The 21,064-nt window shown below is 44.4% G+C and overlaps 1 protein-coding gene across 1 annotated transcript in view; it reads right to left on the bottom strand.

Moving 5' to 3' along the window:
- The window catches only part of LOC146355757 (uncharacterized), a 61,039-nt gene that overhangs the window by 24,900 nt on the left and 15,075 nt on the right, over positions 1-21,064 (bottom strand). The window contains 10 exon segments of the mRNA XM_084829969.1: positions 2,992-3,052; positions 4,627-4,744; positions 5,740-5,866; positions 6,108-6,208; positions 6,529-6,631; positions 7,132-7,306; positions 10,216-10,607; positions 14,089-14,164; positions 15,489-17,766; positions 18,296-18,388. Of these exon segments, the coding sequence (XP_084686095.1) occupies positions 2,992-3,052; positions 4,627-4,744; positions 5,740-5,866; positions 6,108-6,208; positions 6,529-6,631; positions 7,132-7,306; positions 10,216-10,607; positions 14,089-14,164; positions 15,489-17,766; positions 18,296-18,388 (3,524 nt within the window).

Raw genomic sequence — 21,064 nt, 5'->3', positions numbered from 1 at the left:
TGAGGAACTATGGACGGAGGTCCGTAACATTGTTCAGGAGGCAGCAACGAAATCCATCCCAAAGAAAAAGAAATGCAAGAAAGCCAAGTGGCTGTCTGATGAGGCTTTACAAGTAGCTGAAGAAAGAAGGGAAGCGAAAAGCAAGGGAGAAAGGGGAAGATATATCCAACTGAATGCAGAGTTCCAGAGAATAGCAAGGAGAGACAAGAAGGCCTTCTTAAATGAACAATGCAAGGAAATCGAGGAAAACAACAGAATGGGAAAGACTAGAGATCTCTTCAAGAAAATTGGAGATCTCAAGGGAACGTTTTGTGCAAAGACGGGCATGATAAAGGACAAAGAAGGCAGGGACCTAACAGAAGCAGATGAGATTAAGAAGAGGTGGCAAGAATACACAGAAGAACTATACAGGAAAGTTCGGAATGTCCCTGATAGCCATGATAGTGCGGTCACTGAACTTGAGCCGGACATCCTCAAGAGTGAAGTCAAGTGGGCCTTAGGAAGCATTAGTAACAACAAAGCTAGCGGAGATGACAGTATTCCAGCTGAGCTATTTAAAATCCTAAAAGATGATGCTGTTAAAGTGCTGCATTCAATATGCCAACAAATTTGGAACACTCAACAATGGCCGCAAGACTGGAAAAGGTCAGTTCACATTCCAATTCCAAAGAAGGGCAACGCCAAAGAGTGTTCGAACTACCGCACAATTGCGCTCATTTCACATGCCAGCAAGGTGATGCTCTAAATCCTACAAGCTAGGCTTCAGCAGTATGCGAACCGAGAATTACCGGAAGTACAAGCTGGGTTTCGAAGAGGCAGAGGAACTAGAGATCAAATCGCCAACGTTCGCTGGATCATGGAGAAAGCAAGAGAATTCCAGAAAAACATCTATTTCTGCTTCATTGACTACGCTAAAGCCTTTGATTGTGTGGATCACAACAAACTGTGGCAAATTCTTAAAGTGATGGGAATACCAGACCACCTTACCTGTCTCCTGAGAAACCTGTACGAGGGTCAAGAAGCAACAGTAAGAACCAGACATGGAACAACCGAGTGGTTCAAAATTGGGAAAGGAGTACGACAAGGCTGCATATTGTCACCCTGCTTATTTAACTTATATGCAGAGTACATCATGAGAAACGCCGGGTTGGATGAATCACAGGTCGGAATGAAGATTGCCGGGAGAATTATCAGCATCCTCCGATATGCAGACGATACCACCCTAATCGCAGAAAGCGAAGAGGATCTCAAGAGCCTCTTGTTGAGGGTGAAAGAGGAGAGTGCAAAAGCTGGTTTGAAACTCAACATTAAAAAAACGAAGATCATGGCATCTGGCCCCATCACTTCCTGGCATATAGAAGGGGAAGAAATGGAAGCAGTGACAGATTTTACTTTCTTGGGCTCCAAGATCACCGCAGATGGTGACTGTAGCCATGAAATTAAAAGACGCTTGCTCCTTGGGAGGAAAGCTATGGCCAACCTAGACAGCATAGTAAGAAGCAGAGACATCACCTTGCCGACAAAGGTCCGTCTAATCAAAGCTATGGTTTTCCCAGTAGTGATGTATGGCTGTGAGAGCTGGACTATAAGGAAGGCTGAGCGCCGAAGAATTGATGCTTTCGAACTGTGGTGCTGGAGAAGACTCTTATGAGTCCCCTGGACTGCAAGGAGGTCAAATCAGTCAATCCTAAAGGAAATCAACCCTGACTGCTCATTGGAAGGACAGATACTGAAGCTGAAGCTGAAATATTTTGGCCACCTAATGCGAAGAGAAAACTCTCTGGAAAAGACCCTGATGCTGGGAAGGACTGAAGGCAAAAGGAGAAGGGGACGGCAGAGGATGAGACGGCTAGATAGCATCACCGATGCAATGAATATGGACTTGAGCACACTCCGGGAGAGAGCGCAGGAAGGCCTGGCATGCTATGGTCCATGGGGTCACGAAGAGTCGGACACAACTGAACAACAACAACAACTTAAAAGCCCCATTTGCCCAAACCCCCACAAACTGATTGCTCCACATGCCACCCTGTTTTTTGCTCTCTATTGCTTTCATTGCATCTAGTTTGACAGCTCTCAAAAGTAGAAGCAGCTAATGCAATCCCGAGCTAAAAGTGGGGTGAGTTACACTTATTAATGAAAACCAGCTGCTGCCGACCCGGGGAGGGGTAGACTGGATGGGGGCATCCCAAAGGCTTGGAGCAGCACTTTAAATCATGCGGGGGGGGGGTGTGCCTGCTCCAACTGCGATCCTGATGGCAGTTGGAGCCTTTGTACGTGCATGTGAGTGTGCAAAAATGGGGCAGGTTTTTTTGTATTTTCCCAGACGTGTTTTATGTGCGCAAATGGCCCCTTAATTTTTTTTAAATGGTCCTGTGTTAATTTTCTGTGTTTTATAAATATCTCGGAATATTTATGTGTGCGTGTTCCTTTGTGTTTTTCCATAAAGCCAAAGAAGTTGAACTGAAATATCTGACTAGGAAAATAATGCAACGAGAGGATTCCAGGCTGATTTTAAAAAATTATATTTTTTCGATGAGGCTGGACAGCCATCTGTCAGGGACGCTCTGCCTTGGATTCCTGCATTGAGCAGGGGGTTGGACTCGATGGCCTTGTAGGCCCCTTCCAACCTTACCATTCTATGAGTCTATGATTCTATATCCTAAGGTGTCCTCCTAGCACACACACAGAATTATCATACTTCTAACTGGAGAGCCTGAATTACGTAATTAACATTCCTACCCCTACTGACCACATCTGCTTACACCCAAAGTTACACACACAGGTTACACACTGACCCCACTTGCTCAGAACATGACTGAGGGAGAAAGCTAGGGGCAGCCAGCCAAATGGATGATGCAGGATTAAGGGAGACACAAAGCAAAGCAAGCAGAAGGTACCGAGTCATACGCAGAGGCTGCTGCCCAGCCTTCCAGCTGTTTCTTCCTACTCCTTTTATGTTACAGACCAGAGCCAAAGAGGGCAACCTACCCAGAGATCCAGTGGTGTGAGGAAACACTGCACACAAAGGCCAGTAGCTGCTGAGGCGCAACTTTTGACAAAAAGCAGACGAAGCAGTAAACACAATATAGTTTAATTAAACACACAACTGCACCAAGGTGACAACACGGGGAGATAAAAAAATATCCCTAATGCTGCATTTCAAGCAACAAACCCATGATACAATTAGTCTACGTTACAGAATCCCATGGCTCACACTATGCCCTCTTGAGCAGATAGCAGTACACAGCATCTATCTGTCCTCATGGCAATCTGGACTCACATACGCACAGGGAGGCAATGTTTATTCTTTGCAGGCAACTACATTGGTGCCGAAACAGAAAACTACTCAGATGCTGTGTACAACGTTAGCTCCAAATGAGCTCTGCTGCCCAGATTCAGCCATGGCAAGAGAAGTGGCCACCACATTTTGAACACTGATTCATTACTAAGATACAGTTAGTCGAATAAACCCTTTAATTACTGGTATGCTTCCTCCTGGGTTTGAGCCTTTTAAAATGAAGAGGCATGCTCCCCCTGACCTCCCACATCCTTCTGTAAAGGATTTACAGAATTATGTGTGTATTCTTTGATGTGATTGAAGATGAATACTTTCACAGAAGGTCGTTCCACACTCTTCAGCATTTCTAGGGCTTCTCACCTGTGTGTATTCTTTGATGTTCTTTAAGGGTTCTGAGAATATGGAAACTCTCACCTGTGTGTATTCTTTGATGTTCTTTAAGGGTTCTGAGAATATGGAAACTCTTTCCACATTCAGTGCATTTATAAGGCTTCTCCTCCGTGTGAATTCTTTGATGTGCTTTAAAGTTACCGCTAGTATGTTTTCTCTCCTGTGTGAACTCGTCGGTGTTCAGCTTCTTGAGGAGCAAAGGTTTTGTCCTCCATGTTCTGTTTCGCTTTTGCTTTGTGTATTGGCCCCAGGCCTGTAACCAAGTCACCTGTAGTTTTAGAGGGGCCTAGGGATCCATAATGCTTTGCTTAGGTTCATTATTAGTGCAATTCCCTTGCTAGTGGGCCTCTGAGCATGTGAGATGAGTCAAAGATCGATAGAGCAGCCTCAGCACATTCCATGCTAAGGAAGGCTAGTATCTTATCAGGGCCTAGGATGTGCCTGGGAAGTGAAGCTTGTTTGCCTTAAAGCTGCAGGTGGCTGTGCTGGGAAAGTCCTGATTGTTTTCCTTCTGAAGAAGCACTGTTAGTCTATGCTGGGAATGAACGCTAATTAACACTTGCTGCTGTCATGCTGCCTCACCACTAACATGTATGGTATAAAACCCATTTTACCCCATGGCTCTGGGTTCAGAGAAGCTGTCTGATCCAACCATTGGGTACGCCTGTGTGCTGATGGTACTCAATAAAGTACTCCTTGTAAGTAAACCTGGATCCAGGTAAGTAAACCTGGATTATCACTATCTTGGCACCTCTAAATTAAGAGGCCTACTGCAGGGGCAATACAATTTGCTATTCTGCTGCTTCCTCTCTTTATTGCAGTCTTTCCCATCACCCGAAGGAATAAAAAAAGAAATTGGATCAGGGAGGAACTGATCCTCAGATCAAGGAACAAACTCAGACAATTGCTGTTTTGACTAAATGAGGAGGAAATACTTAATAGGGATACAGATCTTTCCATACACATTGACAAGCATCTGAAGATCAGTAGAACTGATCAGAGTCACATACAGAAGTATAATAGTCCCCGTGCATAAGATTGCATGATGAATTCCTGGCATCAACAAAAGAAGGTACTCCAGAAGCACAACAGGGAAGATCTCCAAATAAGACCTTCGGGGGGCCCTCCAAATCACAGTAGATCATTCTGGGCAATATGACACTATGGTATTTAGGGCCAGGCACTCATCAGACCTTTTCCCCCTCTCTTTGTACACTAACTACCCTTTCCCATTAGATAGAATCCTTCCAGCTATTCCCTAGCTGTTTCTTTCGCAGGTGTCTCAAGTGGGTGACATTTAGCTCAAAGAAATGTCTGCAAGGAGACCGCCTACACTCATACACCTCACAAAGGGTCTTATGTACATCTCCTTCTGGGCTCCAGTTGGAATAGCAATGGAGGGAGCAATCCTATGGCCGCTAGTCAGTGGCTAGATGGCCATAGGATAGGTCAGTTCCTGGGAACCTACATGCGAATCAGGTAGTTATGAAATATAAATAGGTAAAAATACAGCATTTCTTCACCCTGCCTCATATACCGTATAACTCTCTGCCGAGACGTGCCAGAGTGGTTCTCTCTCTGCTGTCCTTCCTCTGGCAGGCAAAGACATTTTTATTCAGGCAGGCCTTTGGCATGTAAGCTGGTCTGTTGGGATGGGAGCTGTTTTTATTGTTTTAAGGTTGTGTTTTTTAACTGCATTTGTTTTATGCCTATACAAATTCATGGAGGATAAGGCTATCAATGGCTACTAAGATGTAATGATGACCACCAATAGCTCTTCTTATGTTACAAGAAGGCAAAGAGGAAACAGTGAGAGCCGGTGTGGTGTAGTGGCTAGAGAGTTGGACTGGGAGTCGGGAGAGCCGGGTTCTAGTCCCCACTCGGCCATGGGAGCTCACTGGGTGACTTTGGGCCAGTCACAGACTCTCAGCCCAACCCACCTCACAGAGTTGTTGCTGTGATAAAATGGAGAGGAGGATTATGTATGCCGTCTCGGGTTCATTAAGAAGGAAAAAAGGCAGGATATAAACATAATAAATAAACATTACCCAGAGAGGCCAGGTTCTCGCAGGTCTCCTCCATAACTTCCCTGTGTAAAGCCCTCTGGCCTGGATCCAGCAGGGCCCACTCCTCCTCTGTGAAATGCGCAGCCACGTCCTCAAAGGTCACAAGACCCTGAAAGAAGGAGCAATATTATTTCCCTACCAGCTAATCCAACAATCCCAAAGCACAGTAATGGTGAGATAGGGATACAAGTCCCTCTGCAGGATTGTAAATTTCATAAATGGTGCCCCTACAGGACAGCTTTCAGAGAAGGAAAAGGAAAGAGGCTGTATCTTTCAGGCCCAAGGGGATGTGTGGGGATGGAGGAACCCAGGCTGTCCCCTTCCTGCCTCCCCAATGATCCCTCCCGTACCTGTTCTGGCTTCACAAGGGCTTTTTCCACCCCACCAGAAAGAGTTGGCCAAGAAAGAGCCCCCAGTGTCATTTCACTACCTCCAAGTGACGATCCATTTCCTAAGAGGAAAACAATGGTGGGGAGATATCTTATACTTCATAAGCATTTTTGCACTTTAGTTCCTCGAATGAAATTAAACATTCTTAACCCTTTTAATAATGCAAAGTTGATGGGTTGGATTCATATAAAGTCTTAAGCTATAGAAATGAAATTCCTCTTTCCATTTGCTAGAGAGGCTAGAGAGAAGCATCTGCTCCCTACAGGGGCTCCAGGAGAATATAAAAAGCAGTTTCTGGATTGTAGGCACATTCAAGGGAAGGAACACAGTGTTGAAATATGCGCCTGTCCGCCTTACCCAGTGAGGTGGCACCTCTCTCACTCGCCTGTATGATTCCCTTCAACATCGCCCACTGCATGGTCTCTGGCGGAGTGTTCTCTGCCTGAGGAAAACCCGTGGCTGCTTTGGCCAATGCCCCGTGCACCTGGAGTGAGGAGCCCAGGAAAGGAAAGGGGGCGAGGGATTGGGAAGGAAAAGAAACGGGGCAGCAAAGGCCAAGAGCAGCATTTCTCCATCTCCTTGAACTCAATCCTGGCACGAGAAGAGGACTAGAACAGGGCATCTCAAGCTCCCCCCTAAAAACAAACAGGAGACGTACCCAGAGGTAGGGTCCCCTCCTTCCCTGTAAGTTCATAGGATCCTTCAAGCGAAGCAGTTTTGGTGCCTAAAAATTCTATTTCTGTTCTGCTGGAGGGACAGCACTGCTGACTGAAACAGGTTCTCCTCCTTCCCTGGAACTTCACAAGCCTCTTCAGGTTTCTTGTGCTCCCCCAAGGAGGGCCTGCTCCAGCAGAACCATCCAAAGAAGAGGACATCCCTTCCTTGGATGACACCAAGAAAGAGATGGGCTCCCGGCGGCCATTTTTAGAATATCATCCCACACATTCTCAGCCCCTTGAAGCACTCCGGATGAAACCCTCTCACCTCCTCCTCTTCCTGCGTCACGCCCTCTGATCCTCTTGCCAGGGCCACTGTCTGTGAACCAAGGCCTTTCTTCTGCATTATTTTTCCCCAAAATTCCCCACTCCTCCCAGCCTCAGGGTGCTCCTGGTCCCTTCCTGCTTCAGGGCCTGCTGAAACTCGCTCCTCAGTCTTCACTCTGTGCCCAAAGGAAGCATCAAACAGAGCTGAGGGATTATTTTGCTCTGCAGCCATTTTCTTTCTCGAGGAAAGGACTGCTCAAATATGGGCAGCCCTGCAAAGTCAACAACTTTTTATGTGTCACAATAATAATGTTCCTTGGCTTTATAAAAGAGCAAGATGATTCTGAAAAGTAACCAGGGTTTCTCTCCCTTTAGGAAAAGATGAACTAGATAGTTGCGGGGGCGGGGGGCTCTTTCACCACAGCCCAACAAACCAAAGCCTACATCAGGTTGAGAAATACAGTGTTTGGCATCCTGGTCACTGGCTCGCTCCTCCCGTCCTCTCTTTCTTCCCTTGATTCCCCCTCCCATAATAACTGCCCAACCCAGAGTATCAACCAAACCCCCTTTCTTTTCCCTCTCCTGCAACCTAGTGCACAAACATAAACCAGTTTGAAACCCAGACACACAGGAGAGTGTCTTGAGTTCTGTCGCCAGGAATAGGCTGTGGGGACCTCTTGGATTAGCAGTAAGGGCAAAAGAAACTCCCCAATGTACACACTGTGTAGGGACCAGCATGAAGGGGGAAACTGAACAATCCATCTCCTTTAGAGGTGAATGCTGGGGGGGATCTTTCTCTTCCTCTATCCACCACCCTTCAGTGGCTGCCTTTTGCCTTCATCCCCTGTTTGTGTATCTCCACCTGGGGACTTCCAAAACCAACTCCCCGCTCCCCTGGTTCCCATTTCCCAACCATATAAGCCCCCCACTGCAGCCACTGGAGTCCATGTCACCCCACTGCATTTTGCACTCAGCAGATCCCCTCAGAGGCTATGGATGTTACAGGTGGGGAAAATCTAAAGTTTTTAAACTTTTTATATTGTATTTAATGTTTTAACTTCTGTAAACCACCCAGAAAGTTTCGGCTATGGGACAGTATAGAAATGCAATAAATAATAATAGTAATAATAATGATGATGGTGATGTTCCCAAGGTCAGTGGCAGGGGAGGAGGGATTGTTTTCACCTCTCTACATATATGCATCATTAATTAATTACATTTCTATACCATCCATTAGTCAAAGCTACATCAGGGGTTCTCAGACTTCCTACCTTCAGGGCCACTTGAGAGAGGTGAAAATGTCTGAGCCCCACCAGCCACAAAATGGTGACTGATGGCAGAGGTGTTTGCTGATATCAGGTGGCAATTGCTGCTATCATTTTATAGTGATATCTAATCCCTCTTTTGAAATTGCTAAATTCTTTGCCACAGCTATTTCCTTGTAGCATGGAGTTCCACAATTCAGCTTTCCTCAAGTTAAGTACAGAACCTGGCCCTGGAGGTCTCATTACTCAGAAATAATTTGATGGTCCAGAGGATCCAAGTCTGGGTTTCCAAAATAGTGCCAAAGGGCACCAATGTGCTCACAGACACCTCTCTTGGAACCCACCGAGCTCTCTGCCTCTCGTGATTTTGATTTTATTTCTTAAGATTCTTTTACATCATTTTTTTTAATTGGGAGATTGTCCTGCTGCAAAGCAAAGTGCTGCCCTTTATTTGAGTTCAAACACTTTATTTGGGGTTAAAAGAGTGGTTTTGGAGCTCAGATCCCCATTTCTACCTTGTAGTTAGATCCTTGGGCTAGTTACTTTTCTGTCACACCAGTTTGCCTTCTGGGAAATTAGTGTTTTGTGACTGGCCATGACCACTATGGCAGCCATTTTATGATTAAGCAACCTCCTCCATGGTGGTCATTTTGTGAGAGTGCCCATGACACTTTCAAAATTCTAAATGTGCCCACTGAGCAAAAAGGTTAGGCACACCTGTTCTCAGTAGGAAAAACTGATTTTATTTTATATATTGATTCCTTTCCCCACATTCCTCTCAGAGTCTTTTTATCTGTCTCCTGCCATTTTTTTCTCTTCTTCTTCCACACTTAAGTTGTACCCAGTACCAAACTGCCAGTTTCTTCACCACTCCCTCCTTCTGCTTTTGCAATCACTTCCTCCCATAACAGCTTCCCTCTCTTATCCCCTTCCTCTGTATTCCCAGTTTTTGTTATTATTATAAGTAAAACTGTTAGCCTTGCTCCGTAACCAACTCCTGCTGCCACACCTGCCAATGCAGTGTGCACAGTGTGGCCGTGGCACTGGGCAGGCTGCAGCACTGAGACCCACCTGAATGTCAGCTGGGACCCACTGGTGGATCCCGATAGTTTGAGAAACAGAGCTCTAGGTGGCTCCCCAGGAATTCCTTATCTCTCAGTTTAGCCCTTAGATTACCTCTCCAGAGAGAATAGAGGAAGTACAAAAGAAAATAAATCATGCAAAAGAAAATAAATCATGCAAAAGAAAATAAATCATGGCCACGAAAGTGTTTATACTCAAACCCTTGCTCCAGATTCACTACACAAGTCTCCTTCTCCAGAGATGGCCTGAGCAGTCCTTGGTGGTCCCTGACCACCTTGGTCAAGTCATCTGCCTGTCCTAAATGCCCCCCATCTGCCCTTAGGGAGAATCTGTAAATCTGGGGAAGAAAACTTGTTTATTATATAAAACAATTCATATGAACTTTTCTCCCCAGGATTGATTGGTACGCCCCAAGCTCCCCACATGTTTGGCTGCATAATGTCTGCTCCGTTTTTCCTTATTCCCCTGGCTTGCATTTTCCACCCACTCCAAGCCACCACTGCAGCCCTGGGATTCTCCTTAAGAGGGGAATAAAGAGCCAGAAAGGGATAACGAAAGGATGGATGGATGGAGAGGGAGGAAAAACAACAGAAAAGGGGTTGCAAAAGATGGGGACAAGGGAAAAAGCGAGAAACCGCCAGAAAGGGGCAAAGTGGGGAGCGGGATGGGAGGGAAAGATGGGGAAATAAAAGTGGCACCCAGGGTCCTGCATGGACCTCTTTTCTCCCCACACTTACCTCCCACCGCCGCTAGCTTGAGCAAAGGCTGAGACTGCCTCGGGGATGATGGGATCCCCCAGTGGATCATCTAGCAACACCCTGATCTCGTTGCTTTCAGGGAGATCCAGCGGACGCCTCCTAGCTAAGGATTTCTCCCTCCTTGCAAGAAATTTCTCCTCCTCCCTTGCAAATGGGGGTAGAAGCTCCCTGCCCTGGTCCGCAGAAGCCGGGTTTAGGAATACTGAGCTGGAGGCTTCGACCAATGAGGAAAGGGCGTCCCCGCTTCCGTCATCAGTTGCTGGGCTGGTTGGAGACTCGGCACGAAAGGGTTCCCCCCGGCGGCCTGGCGAGCGAGATGCCTCCGTCTGCGACAGCGCCTCTTCTGCCGGGCCCGTTTCTCGTGGCGGGAGCTTCGCCGGGGAGGGGAGAGCCGCGGGAGAGGGAGGGGCGAGGGCTGGGAAGGCTCCCAACTTGCCGTGGGTCCAGTGTCAGTCCTACTTCGAGTAGACCTATTAAAGTAAATGGCACTGCAGGGAGCCATGACTCACTTAAGTCCCATCGTGTCGTGATGGAAAGTTTGCGTTCTGGCTATTTTTGTTTTTTTTTATTTATTTAAATAAAATTTATTTATGTGATATTTCTATACTGCTTATTATAATTAAAGCACCAAGCGGTTCACATATAAATATTAAAATCACCTTTAAAATACATTATCGAAAACATTTCCAGTCACAATAATAGTACAGAGCAATACAAGGAGCAGTAAGACACACGATGGTAATTTGTATCCCGCCTTGCTGCCCAAAAAACAGTGCACAAGGCGGGCTGCGCTTTGTGTCCTGAATAGCTCCCTGGGTGAAGCTGAGCAGGGGTGGGCCTGGGTGGAAGGAGGGGGCACCACCATCATGGTCTTATACCACTCAATAGCTGAAGCTCTCTAGGCAGTTCATAACAATTAAACCATAAAATACAACACCATAAAATACAATGTAACAGTTTATATTAACTGGCCAATTTATGTGAACTGCCCAGAGAGCTTTGGCTATTGGGCGGTACAGAAATGGAATAAATAATATGTATTTATTATTTTATTAATAACATCTACAGAATAAAATAAACATAACAACCAAATAGAACATAGCAGCATTGCAAAGATTTAGGATTACAGTCTAAAACGCAACACACAAGGAAAAAGGAATGGGGCGGGAAGAAGGGGAAAATATATTTTTTTTCTATTGGGCTGGTAGAATAGCCCTGGTCTCCCACCAGACAGTTTGTCTGCTGCAGGTTACAGTTTTAGTGAAAAGGCAATCAATATATTTGGGAAGAATGCTGGACTAGATGGACCCTTGGCCTGATCCAGCATGGCTCTTCTTTGTTCTTATGTCTAGATGCATCATATCCATGGCTGGCTATTATTTTGACACCTGAGGCAGAAAATACCACACATAGCCCCCAACCTGGCAGGTAAAATACAAGAATACATTAAGAGAGCAACCTTATGGACCCTTGGTTCTCCCCAATCCAGGCCATAAACAAAGATACAATGTGGGCGGGGGTGGGATGGGGGTGTGATGGTAGGAGGACTTGGATCCATTCCCTTCCCCTCCCACAGAGCTGAGTCTGCAAGATGGGCTCAGAGGCCTGTCTAGCCTAAAATGCAAAAAAGCAGGAAGGGGAGTTAAAAATGCCTGTCATTCTTCCCATTGTGCTGGCAGGATAGAGAGAGGGCTCCCTTTTCCATGCAGCTGTGCCCTTGGAGGAAGGATTGTGCTCCTTGTTACACACAGAAAACAAGTGTTTCTTTAACATTACCTTTGTAGAGGAAGTGCACAATTATCACAGAGGTGGGCAAGTTGTGGCCCTCAATCTATAGGACTGACGCCTAAGTGCATTTTATTGATGGTTTATTTGCTAATCAGGTATTTCAGTTCCAGAGAATCCACATGACTTTTATGCTGAGTACAGCTTTTATGCTGTAGTGTAGTGATGAGCAACTTGTGGCCCTCCAGATGTTTTCGCCTGCAGTTCCCATCTTTACTCACCATTGGCTATGCTGACTAGGGCTGCTGGGAGTTGTAGGCCAAAACATTTGGAGGGCCACAAGTTGCTCATCACTACACTACAGCATAAAAGCTGTACACAGCTTAAAAGTCATGCGGATTCTCTGGAACATTCTGAATTGGCTTTAAATCAACTGAGATCTGACTTTCACATTTATTTGACTTAGATTTAGTAAACAGCTATTTTGTTTAAAGTGTGCTATGTTAATACTATGTGCTTTATAAATATCTCAAAAGGTGTTTTTTTTCAAAGTAGTTGAACTGAAATATCTGATTAGCAAATAAACCATCAATAAAATGCACTTAGACGTCAGTCCTACAGACATTGTATACTGCTGTTCCTTGTGAGGATTCCAGACTGGTTTTGAAAGGGGTAATAATGTAAGTCATTTCCCCGCCAAGATTTACCACATTTCCAATTGTGGAAAGTACTTCATGAATTACATGATTAACGGCACAAGCCCATGCACATTTAGGGAGAAAAAGGTCCGACAACTCCCAGCATCCCTCCAGCCAGCCATGCTGGCTGGAGGCAAGCTAAGAATTGTAGGATGTTTTTCTGTCTAAACATACATAGGATTGTGCTCTCAAACGTTTTTTCTGCTTATGCGCATCACATTTAGACATTTATTTGCACTTGCCAAATAAATGGCAAGCAGGATTCAGAGAGATCCTAGTAAACAAAAGCGAGAGAGCTTCGGCTATTGGGCGGTACAGAAATGAAATAAATAAATAAACAATAAAACAAAAGGAGATGCTTCCAGGCACAAGGTACAGAGGAGGGCTAATGTTCCTATCTTCAAAAAGGGCAAAAAGGTACAGACGAGTCAGTCTGACATCAATCCCTCTGAAAATTCTGGAGCAGACTATAAAGCAATCCATCTATAAGCACCTTGAAAACAATGCAGTGATTACTTGAAACCAACATGGATTTGTCAAGAACAAATCCCGCCAGACTAATCTGATCTCATTTTTTGATCAGGTAATGGCTGTGAGAGCTGGACTATAAGGAAGGCTGAGCGCTGAAGAATTGATGCTTTCGAACTGTGGTGCTGGAGAAGACTCTTACGAGTCCCCTGGACTGCAAGGAGGTCAAATCAGTCAATCCTAAAGGAAATCAACCCTGACTGCTCATTGGAAGGACAGATATTGAAGCTGAAGCTGAAATATTTTGGCCACCTAATGCGAAGAGAAAACTCTCTGGAAAAGACCCTGATGCTGGGAAAGACTGAAGGCAAAAGGAGAAGGGGACGGCAGAGGATGGGATGGCTAGATAGCATCACCGATGCAATGAATATGGACTTGAGCACACTCCGGGAGAGAGCGGAGGACAGGAAGGCCTGGCGTGCTATGGTCCGTGGGGTCACGAAGAGTCGGACACGACTTAACGACTGAACAACAACAACAACCTCCCTTGTGAACTGTGGGAATGCTGTGGACATAATATACCTCAACTTCAGCAAAGCTTTCGACACAGTGCCCCATGATATCCTGATGAGCAAACTAGCTCAGAGTGGGCTAGATGGAACAACTATCAGGTGGATCCACAGCTGGCTACAGAATCGGACTCAAAGAGTGCTTATCAATGGGACCTTCTCAAACTGGGGAGAGGTAACGAGTGGGGTACCGCAAGGCTCAGTCCTGGGCCCAGTGCTCTTCAACATTTGTATTAATGACTTGGAGGAGGAGGTGCAGGGAATGCTTGTAGCTGAAGTAATAAGTAGTTTGTCAGTCAGTTTTATTGGATGTAACTGTTGGTTCTTACAATTTTACCAAGAAAAAATATTAAGGATACTAATCAAAAGAAATCATCGTGTGCACAACATACAGCAATAAAACCTTTTAAAACCTTTCCTCTTTTCTTGGGGTCACCATGCAAGTCATAAAATACATAATGATATTCTCTGTTTATGGAGCCCCACATATACAAAGACACGGAAATATGGGAACATTTCCCATTGAGATGGGATGTCTTTAAGCATACTTCCGTAAATGTTTTTCTCAACTCAAAAGTAAGTCAAGGTATTATCATGAGAGAGGGAGGTCTCAGGCTTATGAAGATGGCAACACCTACGAAACCATATTGACTGAATAATTTCCAAATGTTTATTAGCATCCTGTAAATATAACCAATGCCTAATTTTAGCTTTCAGTTCACTTAAATAAAAGGAAACCAGTGGAAAAGAATACCGGGCTAGTCTTTCAGAACAAAGACTGGTCCTCTTCTGTCCTAGATAGCAAAGTATACCCAAATAATGGTTAAGCATATAAATCCATCTTTTTAAATGAAAGAAAATGGCCTTGTTCACTCTTAATAAAAATTGATGGTATCCTCACCTCAATACAGAGAAAAGCAGCTGGTGTACTAGGAAGAAGGGCTAAAATAAATCTTGAAAATTATTCTGGATAACCACCAGAGCCTCTATTTTACCCAATCCTCAAAACTCTACCCCATAAAGAATTTATGCTAAGATCTTCCCTCAGATAGTTTCACTGTTAGAAGCACCAACTGACCTTCCCTTAGTTCTGCAAAATGTATAACAAGTTTTCACCAGCCAATTTACTGGCCTCTGTGTGAGCCATCCATATTCAATTAGGGCACAAACCTATGCACATTTAGGGTGCAATCCTATGGCTGCTAAATGGCGGCTAGACAGCCATAGGATTTTTCAGTTTTGGGGAACCAGTTCTGTGCCCCCTCCCCTGCAGAGGTGGCGCGGATTGTCCCGGGCCCCAAGCCCGGAAGAGCAGCGAGGAGTAGGAGAAAGGGGGGTGTTCCCAGGGGCAGTGGAAACGTTGTTACGACACTTCCAATGCATCATCCAGCTCCCCACCCCCCTTGAACTGCTCTGACTAGACAGCCAAAATCGGCCATCTAGCCAGCAATGCAGGGTGGCTGGAGTGCGGGGAAGATCCCCCCTCTGCACTCCACCCACCCTGCATTGGATAGGTGGTCACCTCCAAGTTCAGAGGCGGCTACCTATCCTGATAGGATCACTCCCCCCGACAGAAAAAAGTCCTACATGCCATAGCATCTGGAGAATGCTGTCTGTTGGGGACTGCTGAGAATTGTGGGGCTTTTTCTGTCTAAACGTGCATAGAAGTACACCCTTAATAACATTACTTCATCAAGTGTGGGAAATTAAAAAATGCCCCCAAGGCAGGATTTCCAGCAACAAGTATACTGTGATGGAAGACGATTCCACGATATCAGACCATTTTTAGGACTTCTTCCTGGTGTGAATTCTTTGATGCACTTTCAAATTACCATTATGACTGAAATTCTTTCCACATTCTGAGCATTTATAGGGCTTCTCACCTGTGTGAATTCTTTGATGTCTGTTAAGGTGTGTTTTTCGATTGAAGCTCTTTCCACACAATAAGCATTTATACAGTTCCTCACCAGTATGGATTTTTTGATGGGAGTTAAAGTCTGTGCTGCGACAGAAGCTCTTTCCGCATTCAGAGCATTTATAGGGCTTCTCCCCTGTGTGAATTCTTTGATGTGATTTCAAGGTTATGCTATGACTAAAAGTCTCTCCACACTCAGAGCATTTATAAGGTTTCTCGCCTGAATGGATTCTTTGATGTGTTTTAAGGCGCGCACTATAACTGAAGCTCTTTCCACACTCAGAGCATGTATAAGGCTTCTCACCTGTGTGAATTCTTTCATGTGTTTTAAGGCGTGTGCTACAACTGAAACTCTTTCCACAGTCTGAACATAAATAGGGCTTTTCACCTGTGTGAATTCTTTGATGTATGGTACATTTTATGTTGTCTCTGAAACTCTTTCCACACTCAGAGCATTTATAGGGCTTCTCACCTGTGTGGGTCCTTTGGTGTCTTTTAAGGTGTGTGCTTCGACTGAAGCTTTTTTCACATTCAGAGCATTTGTGAAGTTTCTCCCCTGTGTGAAGCCTTAGGTGTATTTTAAGGTTTGTGCTACAACTGAAGGTCTTTCCACACTGAGAGCATTTATATGGTTCTTCACTTGTGTGAAATCCTTGATGTTCTTTAAGGGTTCTGCTATTAGTAAATTCATTTCCACATACTGAACATTTATAGGGCTTCTCCCCTGTGTGAATTCTTTGATGCTCTTTATAGGTAGTGCTATCTCTGAAATTCTTACCACACTCAGAGCATTCATAGGGCTTCTCCCCTGTGTGAACTCTTCGATGATTGTTAAGATGTGTGCTCCGATTGAAGCTCTTTCCACACTCAAAGCATTGATATGGTTTATCCTCTGTGTGAATTCTTTGATGCGATTTAAGGTTACTGCTATTACTGAAACTCTTTCCACACTCAGAACATTTATATGGCTTCTCATTTGTGTGAATCGTTAGATGCCTTTTAAGGGTTCTTCTATAAATGAAGTTTTTTCCACATTCGGAGCATTGATAAGGCCTTTCGCCCGTGTGTATTCTTTGATGCTCTTTAAGGCTTTTGCTGTCAATGAAACTCTTTCCGCACTCTGAACATTTATAGGGTTTCTCACCTGTGTGGCTTCTTTCATGTGATTTAAGATGTGCGCTCCGATGGAAGCTTGCTTTACACACCAAACATTTATAAGGCTTCTCACCTGTGTGAATACTTTGATGTATGGCAAGTTTTATGCTCTGTCTGAAACTCTTTCCACACTCAGTGCATTTATAGACTTTCTCTGTGTGAATTCTTTGATGCACTTTAAGGCTTCCACTATTATTGAACCTTTTTTCACACTCAGGGCATTTATAGGGCTTCTCCCCCGTGTGGATTCTTTGATGCCTTTTAAGCGTTCGTCTACGAACAAAGCTCTTTCCACACTCAGAGCACTTATAGGGCTTCTCACCTGTGTGGCTACTTTGATGCTCTTTAAGGCTTTTGTTCTCAGTGAAACATTTTTCACACTCAGAGCACTTATAGGGCTTTTCACCTGTGTGGCTTCTTAGATGTGATTTAATATGCGCACTCCGATGGAAGGCCTTTTCACACACCAAACATTTATAGGGCTTCTCACTCATGTGGATTCTTTGATGTAAAGTCAGGGTTACACTATGACTGAAACTTTTTCCACACTCAGAACAGTGATAAGGCTTCTCACTTCTGTGGGTTTTTTGGTGCGATTTAAGATATGTGCTCTGAGGAAAAGTTTTTCCACATGCCAAACATTTATAAAGCTTCTTGTCTTTGTGGAATTTTTGATGCAAATTAAACTCTGACCTGCAACTGAATTGTTTTCCACACTCCAAGCATTTATATATTTTCTCTTCTCTGTGAATTCTTTGATGTACCGTAAGGTATATCTGCTTATGAAAGCTCTTTCCACACTCAGAGCATTCCAACAGTTTCTCCTTGTTCTGAATATTCCTTTTGCTGCTTTCATGACATTCTTCCAGTATGGGAATTTGAGGAAACTCAGTCTTTGGCGGAGCAAAGATTTTGTTTGCTCTTCTGTTTTTGCACTTCTGTTTTCCTTTCGTCTTTATTCTTTGCTGCTTCCTCTTTTTATTGCTGCCCTTCCCATCACCTGAAGGAAAAGAGACATCTGATCAGGGAAGAACAGACGCTCAATTCAAGGAACAAACCCAATCAATTGCTGCTTTGACTAAATGGGGAGAAAATACTTCGTAGGAATACAGATATTTCCAAACAGAGTGAATACCCTCTGATAATCGACAGAACTGACAGTGGTGTACAGAATGTGAATACTTTGTATGCAAAAGCTCACACAACCAAGCGCTAGAATCTCAAAATGAAGATACTCAATTAGCAGAATGTGGAAGGATCGCCATCTGGGACCTTGGAGGGCTGCTCAAAATCAAAGCAGACAATCCCTGGCAATATGATAATATGCTATGTACTTAAGGCCTGGTATTCATTAAATATTTCCCCTCACTTTAGAAACAGACATCCCCTTTCCCAGTTGACAAAAGTCCCTCCAGCCATTCTCTCACAGGTGTCTCAAGTGGGTGACACTCAGTAAGAAGAATGGCCTGCCAGGAAAATGCATAGCCTGATATGCTTAACGAAGCAACCTACAACATGTAAGCACCTACCTGTTGATCTCTCTGCTTTCTTGGAGTGCTTGACAAATGAATCTTTACCTTTTTTTTGCCTGGACAGGAGGTTGGATCTAGGAAGCTGAAGCCCTTTTAAAGAGGATAAAAACAGAGAAATTTCATCTGGCACTTCTGACTATAACAAACCGTTAGGGACAGGGTAGGCAACTTTGGGAGGCCCGAAGGCTATTTTTGCCCCCCTGGACCGCCCCACCCCCCAGACCATAGTCTTCCAGGCAACTTGAAAAATGATTTAAGAAAATATGTTGTTTACGGGGAAAAAATGGAGTCCAGAGCTCTCCGGAGCCCTAGAAGGGTCAGATTTAGCCTGCAAACAAGTTAGATTAGATCTCTTTGGCACTCTGTAGTGCTCCAGATGAAAAAAAACTAATTGTAAAAACTTTTTTGGGCTGCGGGGGGGTAGTGGGGGGTGCACTGGAGGGCAGCAGGGGCTATACACAGCCTGCAACCTCCATGTTGCCCACCCCTAATTTAGAGAATCAAAAGCAGCCTGTCTGAAGCTTCTGCCCTCTCCACCAGCCCTATAAAGATCAAAGTAAGGATGGCAAGATGTTGTAAGTTCTGCATCTAGGAAAGCAACAGAGATGGGTTGGCATGGGGTCATAGGTTACTGCTTGGAAGAAGAAGTATCATGCCACCTACAAATAAGTAAAAACCACAATAGTCTACCTCCTGGGACACAGACATTCAAGAGATTGCCAAGTCCTGTTGAGGTGTCTGGAAACCATGAACCCTGCGCTATCGAATTCAGTTTTATATGTAACTGGTCCAGCACAGTCACATTGGACTTTGAAGGAGCCAACATCTAAAAATTGAGGGTCTGGTAAAAAGGAAGTTAAATGGAAAAGTCAAGGGGGTCAAATCTCTTTAGAACGCATCAGAACCAGAATAATAGAAGCTTGGCTAGACTGTATACCACAGATCAGGAAAGGTACCACCAAATCCAGTGGGATGCCAGCATGGTTACCTGGCAAAGCCAAAGAAGCTTTTCGAACAAAGAAGGCTTCTTTCAGAAAATGGAAGTCTTGCCCAAATGAGAACAAAAATACAGCACAAACTTGGACAAAAGAAATGCAAGCAGACAGGAAAGGATGCAAAAATAATAATAATTTGAGGACTGTACCATTAATAATGTTACAACCAACGAACAACAATTCTTTAAATACATCAGAAGATGGAAACCAGCTAAGGAGGTTGTTGGACCATTAACATGACAAAGGAGATATAGTTGTGTTAAAAGGAGAATATGGGCATTGCAGAGAGGTTGAATAAATTTTTTGTGTCTATCTTCACTGTGGGAGATCTGATATCTATGCCTGAACTGACCTTTACAGGAAGGAAAACTGTAAGCAAAGAGTGTCGAGAAGAGCTCAATGCCAGGTATGGGTCGTGACAAATTAAAAATTAACAATGTTCTGGGACCACATGGCAAATGCAATTCAATTTAGGTAGGTGTAATGTAATGCACATTACGGCAAAAAATTAGCTTCATGAGCGGTCAACGCACTGTGCACCAATTGAGAAAAGGGCAAATTCCATGTTAGGGATCATTAGAGAAGCAATTGAAAATAAAACTGCCGATATAGTAACATCTTTATACGAATCTCTGATGCTACCACACATGGAATACTGTGCACAGTTTGATCACCACACATCAAAAAGGATTATTCTAGAGCTGGGAAAAGTGCAGAAAAGGGCAACCAAAATAATTGGGCTGGAGCAACTCCCATATAAGGAAAAGTTATCATAGAGATGGGGCATGATAGAGATGTCTAAAACGATGCATGGTGTAGAGAAACTGGATACAGAGAAATTATTCTCTCTCCCCAATAATACTAGAACCTGGGGTCATCCAATCAAGCTGAACCGAGGGAGATTCGGGACAGACGAAAAGAACAACTTCTTCTCACAGCACATAGTTAAACTATGGAATTCACTTCCATAGGATATCGTGATAGCAACCAACTTAGACTGCTTTAAAAGGGGATTAGACAAATACAGTCAGGGCCAGAAATATTGGAACAAGGATAACTGTTTCGGCAGTTGGCCTCTGTACACCACCACATTGAAGTTGAAAGGAAACACACACAGATGGGAGCAAAATCAGGACTTTCAGCTGTAATTCAAGGGGTTTGACAAAAGTGGGGCACTAACCATTCAGGAAGTACAGCCAGTGGCATACACACCCCCATTGTTGGTGGCTCATAAGTAATGGAATGAATGGCTGACAAGCAGCTGCATGGCCAGGGGTGGCCTGTTTCCTGGGTGCTCCATGACCAATCAAGCAGATAAAAGGCCTGGAGGTGGTTCTGAGTGTTACATTTGCATTTGGTAGCTGTTCACTGGAACTCCCAACATGACGTCCAAAGAGGTGTCCATGCGAGTGAAGGAGGCCATCATTAGGGTGAGGAAACAAAATAAACCCATCAGAGAGATAGCAAAAACAGTGGGAGTGGCAAGACAACAGTTTGGAACATCCTGAAAAAGAAGGAATTAACTGGCAAGCTCAGCAACAGCAAAAGGCCTGGAAGACCACGGAAGACACCTAAAGTGGATGACTGCAGAATTCTGCTCATGGTGAAGAGGAACCCTTTCACAACATCTAGCCAGGTCAAGAACGCTCTTGAGGAGGTAGGCATCATTGTCAACATCTACAGTCAAGAGATGGCTTTATGAATGTAAATACAGAGGCTTCACAACAAGGTGCAAACCACTGGTAACGCTCAAGAACCAAAAGGCCAAATT

Source organism: Heloderma suspectum, chromosome 2 (assembly GCF_057233095.1).
Source record: "Heloderma suspectum isolate Gila_16-S chromosome 2, 16-S_ref, whole genome shotgun sequence".
Classification (NCBI taxonomy): Eukaryota; Metazoa; Chordata; class Lepidosauria; order Squamata; family Helodermatidae; genus Heloderma; species Heloderma suspectum.
This window is presented reverse-complemented; position numbering and strand designations above follow the sequence as displayed.